At 41.6% G+C, this 9383-nt stretch overlaps 2 protein-coding genes across 5 annotated transcripts in view; both read right to left on the reverse strand.

Annotated features, from left to right (window-relative positions):
• Positions 1–3721, reverse strand: part of trim67 (tripartite motif containing 67) — a 55889-nt gene extending 52168 nt beyond the window's left edge. For 3 of the 4 annotated variants that reach the window (XR_532413.1, XR_532412.1, XM_008397264.1), the window contains exon 1: positions 2643–3721. Coding sequence is in view for 2 of the 4 variants with exons in the window: in XM_008397264.1 (XP_008395486.1) it covers positions 2643–3470 (828 nt within the window). In the remaining 2 variants the exon portion in view is untranslated. The remainder of the gene's footprint in view (positions 1–2642) is intronic. The other variant, XM_008397265.2, reaches the window with a different exon arrangement.
• Positions 3722–7935: 4214 nt separating this feature from the next.
• Positions 7936–9383, reverse strand: part of exoc8 (exocyst complex component 8) — a 6712-nt gene continuing 5264 nt past the window's right edge. The window contains exon 5 of the mRNA XM_008397263.2: positions 7936–8687. Coding sequence (XP_008395485.1) covers positions 8283–8687 — 405 coding nt within the window. The 3' untranslated portion in view covers positions 7936–8282. The remainder of the gene's footprint in view (positions 8688–9383) is intronic.

Below are 9383 nucleotides of genomic sequence, written 5' to 3' on the forward strand. Positions count from 1 at the left end.
TATACGTTTATGTTCTTAAAGGTGACCTATTATGCTTTCTTGAACAGATGAGATTAGCTTTATGTGCTATATAAAACATGTTCATTACATTTTTTTTTACACAAAATTATTCTTAGTCTGGTCATTCCTGCYTGTCTTAACTTCTTTTAGAATTAGCTGTTTTAGGGCCTCTGTCACTTTAATGCAAATAAGCYGCTGCTGGCCACGCCCCCCAAATCAAGGATTACACTCACACATGAAAATGGCTGCAAGCAGATTCACAATTGTACAACCGTACATCTTTGAAAAGTAGAAGTGGAGGGTACTGCACAATCAACAAAAATGCAGCAAGTAGTTTCTGGATAGTAGGTCAACAACAAAATGTCATGATCCGTGTTTGTGTATTTATTTTTAGGGKTTTTTTGTGTTCAGTTTCCTTCCTGTGAGTCTCTGTCCTGTCCTCCCTGTTGATTGCTTCCCAGGTGTGTCTCATTCCTTGATTACCCTCYCTGTGTWYTTAARTCCACCTGTTGTCTTTGTCTCTTGTCGGATCGTTGTCGTAGTCAGATCTTTGTGTGTTTGATGCATGTCGCTCACAGTAGATCTGATAAGTCCYGTGTCGACTCTGCTCTCGTTTCCAGTCGTGTATTTTCAGTTGCTACCGGTACTTAGCTGTTGCTAGTCTTCTGCCGTGCTGCCTGAACCGGACTGTTTTGAGCACTTTCTTATTAAACTTTTCATCATCATCTTCACCTGGGTCTCCTGCGTCAATCCTCACCACCACCTCAACCCCGTTTTATGACAGAACGATCCGACCACTAACGGTGAGGAACGCCTTTACCACCACCATGGACCCAGCAGACCACCGGCTGTTGATGAGGAACATCCAGCAATATGCTGACGAAGTGTTGAAGCCAGTGTTGAGTACAGCCACCTCAACACTGCAACCCGGATGCTGATTTGGCTCGATGAGTGGAGTCCCCGTTGCCACCTCCCGGCTTTGGAGGTTCTGCGCCAGGAGGTGGATTGGGAGTTCCATATGGCAAGAGCGGTGCTGAAAGGAGAACCTCTGCCCCCAAGGCCAATAAACTTTGTTTTCTGCGTCCAACCCAGCTTCGCCTCCAGTTGTCTCCGCACCCTCTCAGCCTCTCGTTGCCGCAGCGTCAGCCCCAGCTCCCGCCACCTACCTGTCCCCACAGCCTGCCGCTGCTGCGGCGTCTCCGCCCTTTCATTCAGCTCCTGTCTGCGTCCTACCTCACCACTCACCTCATCCACTAATCATGACACAAAACACTTGTATGTTCCAGCAGCCATTGTAAGGTTCTACCATTACTTTATTCTCAAATGTGTTTATTCTGAAATATTATGACTTTGTTCTCCTTTTATTTTGACTTTTTTCATAATAGTGACTTTACTGTCATGATGTTATGACATCTCTCCCAACACTCTGACTTTATTCTCGTATTTTTTAGATTTTTTTCTCCTACGACTTTATTCTTGTAATATTATGACTTTTGTCTTGGAATACTATCACATTGTAGTCATTATTCCATCCATCCTTTTTCTTCCTCTTATCCGGGGTCGGGTCGCGGGGGCAGCAGCTTCAGAAGGGAGGCCCAGACTTCCCTCTCCCCAGCCACTTCTTCAAGCTCCTCCAGGAATCCCAAGGCGTTCCCAGGCCAGCCGAGAGACATAGTCCCTCCAGCGTGTCCTGGGTCTTCCCCGAGGCCTCCTCCCGGTGGGACGTGCCCGGAACACCTCACCAGGGAGGCGTCCAGGAGGCATCCTGACCAGATGCCCGAGCCTCAACTGGCTCCTCTCGACGTGGAGGAGCAGCGGCTCTACTCTGAGTCCCTCCCGGATGACCGAGCTTCTCACCCTATCTCTCAGGGAGAGCCCAGCCACCCTGCGGAGGACACCCATTTCGGCCGCTTGTACCCGTGATCTCGTTCTTTCGGTCATGACCCAAAGCTCATGACCATAGATRAGGGTGGGAACGTAGATCGACCGGTAAATCGAGAGCTTCGCTTTTTGACTGAGCTCTCTCTTCACCACGACGGACCGGTACAACGCCCGCTTCACGGCAGACGCTGCCCCAATCCGCCTGTCGATCTCCCGCTCCCTTCTTCCCTCATTCGTGAACAAGATCCCCAGATACTTAAACTCCTCCACTTGAGGCAGGACGACCCCCCTGACCCGGAGAAGGCACTCTTTATTCATTATTTCAACTATATTCTTGCACAAGTGTCTTCTCGAAACACTTCGAATTTATTCTAGTATTATTTCTACTTTTTTCTGATTCAACTTTTTCTCGTAATGTTATGAATTAATTATCGTAATTGAATTACTATTTTTTTAATAATACTATGGCTTTATTCTCACACACTTTATTCTTGTAATTTTATTTTTTATTATTCTTTGTTGTATTTCCTTTTATTGGTGGAGTAATAATAATACTCCATCATACATTCTTGAACTGCAGTTGGGAGCCACAAAAAAAAAAAAAATCAGCCCAAGGGCCACAAAGGGCCCCCAGCCCGCACTTTGGACACCCTTGCCAAAGGAGCTTTCTGAGGCAAAGTAATGAAATGCAGCAGAAATTAATATTTAGCTCTAAAATTTACGCTCCTTTTGGAGCGTAAAAAAATGAATTATGCGCTCACCTTGTGTTGCTTCCACATCACAGCCAGCGGTTTGACGTCGTGCTTGGCGTGTTTCCCCTCCTCCAAACACTTCATGCACACCGGAGCCTTGCAGCTGCAGCAGTACATGCTGAAGTTTTCCGCCTCATGATCCACGCAGGTCCCCGCTTTCCGCGCGGTCAGCACCGGCTGCCGACCCCCAGCACCGCCACCCCCGCACCCGCCGCCGCCGCTCGCTGCTCCTCCAGCCGCTTGATTCGGCGACGGCGGCGGCACCAGGCGGTGCTTGGCCAGCGGACCGCGGGACGGGTGGCACCGCTGCTGACAGGCGTTACAGTAATAGACGTCGCACTGCTCGCACATCACCGTGGCGACCACCGGGTTGCGGTCACACAGCTGACACTTCACCGCGGAGGGGGATGCCGAACACGGGATGCCGCGGGTCTGCTGGTACCGCACCACAATGGCCTCCAGAAGCCGGTTCCGAGGAAACCCCCGGAGACCCCGCTCATCCAGGGACACGCTCCGGTGACACAGCGGACAGGTGAGGGAGCAGTTCCGATGCTGGGCGACCGGCGGAAATACCCGAACGCCGTTCGGAGATTTCAACTGGCAGGGGGTGTAGGAGCCGTAGCCGCTGTCCGTCTCGCTGTACAGACTCATCTTGTCCATGTCCAAGTAGTCGTAGTCGGAGCTTCCGGAGGCTCGGCTCTGGACTGGAGTCTCCCCGTCCGGCGTCTGAACGGTGATGTTCCGGGCGCACAGCAGGCAGACATTGTGGGAGCACGGCAGCAAGATGGGGTCCCTAAAGAAGGAACCACAAACGGGGCATTTTAGCTCTTCCTCCATGTCTCCGGTAGCGATGTGTCCGGTGAAGCTGCTGCGGGTAAAACGCTCGAGCACCAACTGCCGCGGACAGCTCCCTGCACGGGTCTGCGCATGCGCACGGCCGGGAGCGGTGACGCTGTGGGTTGATGTGATTTATAACGGTAATTTCATGACTTTGAAATGTATCGGATATAAAAAATACAGCCATTGTAGATAATAATAAAAGAGGAGTAAAAATCCACCAAAAAACTTACATTTTGAGATTATTCTCAGAAATTGTCTCGAAACAACATTATCATAATAACTTCTGGAACAATTTATCTTACAGTAAAATGTATTATTATGACATGCTTCATGGTGACAGCTTCAACAAATATGTAATGTTTGGTTTAATTGTTTGTGTTTTTTAAATAAAAGTTACATACTGCAGCTTTACGGTCTTATTGCAAAAACTACAGAAATGGCTCTCGCTTGCGTGGGACATTTGGCAGCGGTGCTGCAGACTTTCTGCAGGTGCCACTCACACGTCAGTGGTCAGCCACTAAAGAATGGTTTCCAGTCTTCACATGTTTATTTACAATGACTTAATATATTCACTATGACAAACAAACATACTGACTGGGGGGGATCCCCAGCTGAGACTTGTAATCTCTCCAGTAAACCCTCAGTCTGTCTCTGGACCCCTGCCTGGCTGGATGTGGCAGCTACAGCTGTCTCAGAGGGGTATTTGGCTGTTTTCTGAAGTCAAATGCTTCTTTACAGGATCTTCTAATGCAAGAATAGGACAGCTCAGACAAACACAACACCTCAGACCTCTAAGGATAATGAGATTATTACCCTGTATGTCTTGCCTAGAATAAAAACAGGAGCAAATGAAGCCAGGGAAGAATTTGCTAGCAGCTTGGTGTTAAATCAGTTTTATTCAGTGGACCATTAAAGAGAATCTATTACGCAAAATTCACATTTTCACATTTATGTACTGCCATTTGGGTCTCAACTGCTTTTAAAAACAGCTAAAGCGCTCTAAAACACACACACACACACACACACACACACACACACACACACACACACACACACACAGAGAGGTTTTGACAATAAATTTGTGTTTTTTGAAAACCTCCTGACTGTTGAGTTATTATGTATGGGCACTGCATCGTTACTTAGCAACCCCAGCTGAGCACATCCCTGTCTCCTAGCAACCCAAGTAGAACTCCAGCACATTTGGTCAGCTGATTTTACCTATGTAGGTGTAAATTTCCAAAACCTCATACAATTTGAGATTCCCAGAAATGTTGTAAAAATAAATACATAAATAAAAAACTTTGAAATGTGAGTGTGAAATTAAAAAATTAAAAAAACATTTTTAAAAATTTCCAAAAGTTTAAACTTTTCTACTTTTAGGGCTCAAAGAGTTTCCTTATTTGCTGTAGAAAATTTCTGAAAGTAATCTCAAAATGTGTGAGTTTTTTCTTGCTAATTTTGACTCTTGCAGTTCAGCAATGTCCAAGCTTTTTCTAGAAAAATTTTAAGGTAATGTAAAAATGCATGAGTTTTTTTTGCCACAATTTACTGCTCCTTTTTCTGCTATGGCCCTACAGTATATACACCGTTGTAGAAAGATGGCTTTTACCAATTTTATTGAGGAAAAATATAATGTAGGCCAGAAAAAAACATTTTAACCAAGGGCAAATTTCACTTGGTTTTTACACAATTACAGCTATGGTCTACAACTAATCTCACTTTAAAATGTAGCTTCTCAAACAAAACGCAATGCATTTTTCTTCAGGTAATTCCAAAGAACAGTGCTAATAAAATTAGCTAAACAATGGCGAATAGGTGTTGTATAGCTAACTTCATGTATTTAAAAAAAACAAAGCAACTTTACTTTTCATTTAATTAATTTCCCAGTAGTAGCAAAAAGTGCACAGTCTTCTAAACAAGACAGAAATGGGTCTTAACTGACATCATTATGTCAACAATAATGGCGGCCGCTATAAAGATCATAATTCTGCGTCCGTTCTGCCGTCGGAGTGATGATGAGGATGAAACATGGTCGCTGGTGGAAACACATTCTCCACCAAATGACTATCAGATGGATCCCAAACACGCTAAAAATGGACGAGGGAGCCTCTGCAGCGGATCGACCGAGTAACCTTTGTGTTTGTCACGTTAGCCTTTTGTGTTAGCTGGACATTTAACGGAGCAGACAGCAGCAGCAGCAGCAGCGTCTGGGGTCCCTCAGGGAGCCRCATCAATCCCACATACTGGAACAGATTTCCCATTTATCAGCCCTGTTAGCATCACATTACCTGCCTTTCACATGTGCTTTGTTGTGAAATGAGGATCTGTGCACATCATTGTGTGAACAATGCTACATAAATCTCCTCAGACAAGACATTTTGTCCAGTTTTATTGCCTTCAGTAACAGATTTATGGAAGATTGGGGCAACAGAAAATAAATGAACTCTGATTTTTTTTTYCCTCAGAATTCTAATTCTGTGTYAAAATTCAAAATTAGTAACCAAAGATTATTAGGTGWACATCAGTTGTGCTAGTATATGAAAATAATAACATTGTTTCTTCCTCGCTATTTAATCTGCACTTCATCCACACTGAAAGTCTGACCCAATTTTACTCTGTAATTTACTCTGTAAATKTGAGTTTTGAGACTAGATTAGAGACTATGACGCATAAACAATTTAAACAATTCTTATTCTGAGAAAAAAAAAAAAGAATTATGAGATTCACAACTACAAGGAAAAAAAGTCAGAATTCGGACGTTAAATCCCAAATTCTTAAGAAGAAAATTAATTTTGAGGGGAAAAAAATTCTGAATTCTGAGAAGAATGCCAGAATTTGGAAATTGAAGTTTGAATTCKGAGATTAATTTCATCTCACACTCCAGTTAAATAATTTCATCTGCATTGATTTTGCCTTTTTGGCTGCTATCTCTGAGATTTTCTCCAATGAAGACCACTTATCACTGAAGATATTAAAGTAAGTTATGAGTTTCTGTTTGTAAACATCTATTTGCTGATACTAGCCTGCCACAAGAGGGCGGCAGCTCTTCRTGATAATGATTCAAACTAAAACTTTCAGTAAAAAATAACAGAAACATCCTCACAAGTCTCTTATTAAACAAGTTCTGAGATTCAGGATTATTTAAAACAACTGAAATATTTTGGATAACTTTGAGATTTTTTGATTTTCTTGATGTCTCTGGTTTAACTTTAGTCAGATAAAGTCAATATATTGAGAGTTGATTCTGCTTGTTTGACATTTTTACTTGATCTGGAAGTAATGTTTGTATTAAACCAGAGTTTCAGCTCCACTGGTTTACTAGCAGAAAGAACCAAATTCTGCTTCAAATGTGAATAATTCTGTCAAAAACAAACCAATACATTTGTTAATGATTTATTACACTAGTACAACAAAATTCAGCGTGCATTTGATTATCTTTATATTTGAAAATAAAAAGGACAAGGAGTGGGATTATATAAGCATATTTTAGCATTAATGTTTTACTTTATTAATAAATCCCTTTTGTTTGCTTCTATTGTTTTTCTCATGTCTGAAATAAATAATTAAAATGTGTTAAAGTCAAACAAAAACTCACATYCGACATAATGGTGTTTATTCATCCCTTTTCATCCGACATACAAAATGGCTGCCTCAAAATTTACATGATCAAACAACAAATCTACTTCGGCGGATTAGGGCCACCGTAGATTTAAAAAAAGGTACATTTCCAACAACAAACTCAGAAACTTGTAGATTATTACATATACTTATTATATATATATATATAGTTATATATATACATGTTAGAAAAAAAAATCTAATTTTGAGATTAATCTTGGAAACTTTCTAGAGTTTTGACAATTTTGTCTTAATATTTGACAATTTTTCACTTTTCAAACTCAGTTTTCCAAGTTTTTTCAATAAAATTTCTGAGATTAATCTCAAAATGTCTGTGCTTTCTTCTTACAAATTTTCTACTTTTCAAACTCAGAAATGTTCAAAATTTGTCTTGAAGATTTCTGACATTTTTTGGTGGAAATTGACTCTTTTTTGTTTTTTAAATTTACAATGACCTTAATGCACCATTGTAAACACCTTGCATGAAAATCAACATTAGTGATGGGTAAACCTGTTAATCTGAAGCAAATACCTTTGTTTTATGCAAACATTTAAAAAAAAATCTGCATTTGATTATTAAATTTGGCAAAAGAAAATGCATTTATGGAAGAGATAAAGAAGCATAAAGTGTGTACACTGCAAAAACACAAAATCTTGTCAAGTAATTTTGGTCTAGTTTCTAGCGCAAATCCTTAGTYAACTTGAAATAAGACAAAACTTACACATCAGTAACTTCTCAGCAAGATATAGGAGCTTGTTTTACGTAAATAATTTCTTAAAATTGCAGAAAAATGACTAGTTCCTCTGGCAGATTATTTTACTTATAACAAGACATTTTTTTYCTGTTATAAGTGAAATAATCTGCCAATAGAACTGGAACTTTTCATCAATATTAGGGAATTATTGACATAAAACAAGGTTACTATTTTAAGTGTAGTAMGATATTTACACTAGAAACTACACTAAGATACTTGGTAAGATTTTGTTTTTGCAGTGTATTTGCTATGTCCAACTCTTGATGAGGAATTATTTYCATAARCTAAAATAAACCTTTATGTGAGAACAGAAATGGTGAGCTTACTGTTTTCATTTTGCTGCTGCTGCAGCCTCACAACAAAAAGCAGCAATTAGYGTTTCAGTCAGCTGTGAAATTGCAGGGAGGGAACGGATGCGTGGGCGTTCCCGACCGCCTCACACCAAGGAAGTGGTGCTGTCAGGGTTGATCCGCACCGGCCTCGTGCTCTTCCTCAGGTCCTGCAGCTGCTTGGCCGGCTTCCCCACCGCCTCCTCGAAGCGCCGCTCCACCACCGGCAGCACGGTGTCGTGCAGGAAGCTGGCGTTCTGCAGGATGAAGGACTTCTTGTCGGAGTCCTGCTCGCAGCGCAGGCTGTAGTCGACGTGCTGCACGGCCACCAGGATGATCTCCCGCAGGCTCTCCAGCAGCACCATGTGCAGCTCGGGGAAGTAGAGCTTCAGGCCTTCCTCCAGGAAGCTCATCATCTGCTTGGTGAAGGCTACGACCGTGTAGCTCAGGTTGACCCAGCAGTCGTCGCCTGTGTACAGCTGGAAGTTGATATCACAACTGCGCATCTCTTCCTGCAATAGGAGAGAAGATTGTAGCGTTAGCAAAGGAATATTAAATAATCCTCAACTAATCTAATAATCAATTGTTTTCTAAACGATTAATAACTAAATGATTTTTTGTTTACAACTGTTTAATAAATGACAAATTAATAATTTCGAAAGCAATTAAAAGTTTATTGAACAATTACTTGTTTACTAAGCATTTCATAATTTAGCAAAGACTTAAATGTTTACTAAACAATCATTTACTACAAGCTTAAAAACCTTTTTCATTTACAATTGTTTGGTATATGATAGATTAATCGGTTAGTACACGATTAATCATTTAGTGAAAAATGTATCACTTAGTAACCCATTAATCATTTGCTAGATGATTGTTTATTAAACAATCATTTACTAAATAATTAAAACCTAAATTATTTTTTCATTTACAATTGATTAGTAAACTATAGATCAGTGGTTCTTAACCTGGGTTCGGTCRAACCCCAGGGGTTCGGTGAGTCGGTCTCAGGGGTTCGGCGGAGCCTCTGCCGCGGAGGTAAAGACACACTTGTGTAAAGTCGTGATGACGCCCCGCTTTGCCATCACTTTGCCATCAGAGGATCATGTTACATTGCTTAGCCAATCAGAGGATCACGTTACATTGCTTAGCCAATCAGAGGATCATGTTACATTGCTTAGCCAATCAGAGCTGCGGAGGAGCCCTGA

This window comes from Poecilia reticulata, linkage group LG21 (genome assembly GCF_000633615.1).
Source record: "Poecilia reticulata strain Guanapo linkage group LG21, Guppy_female_1.0+MT, whole genome shotgun sequence".
Classification (NCBI taxonomy): domain Eukaryota; kingdom Metazoa; phylum Chordata; class Actinopteri; order Cyprinodontiformes; family Poeciliidae; genus Poecilia; species Poecilia reticulata.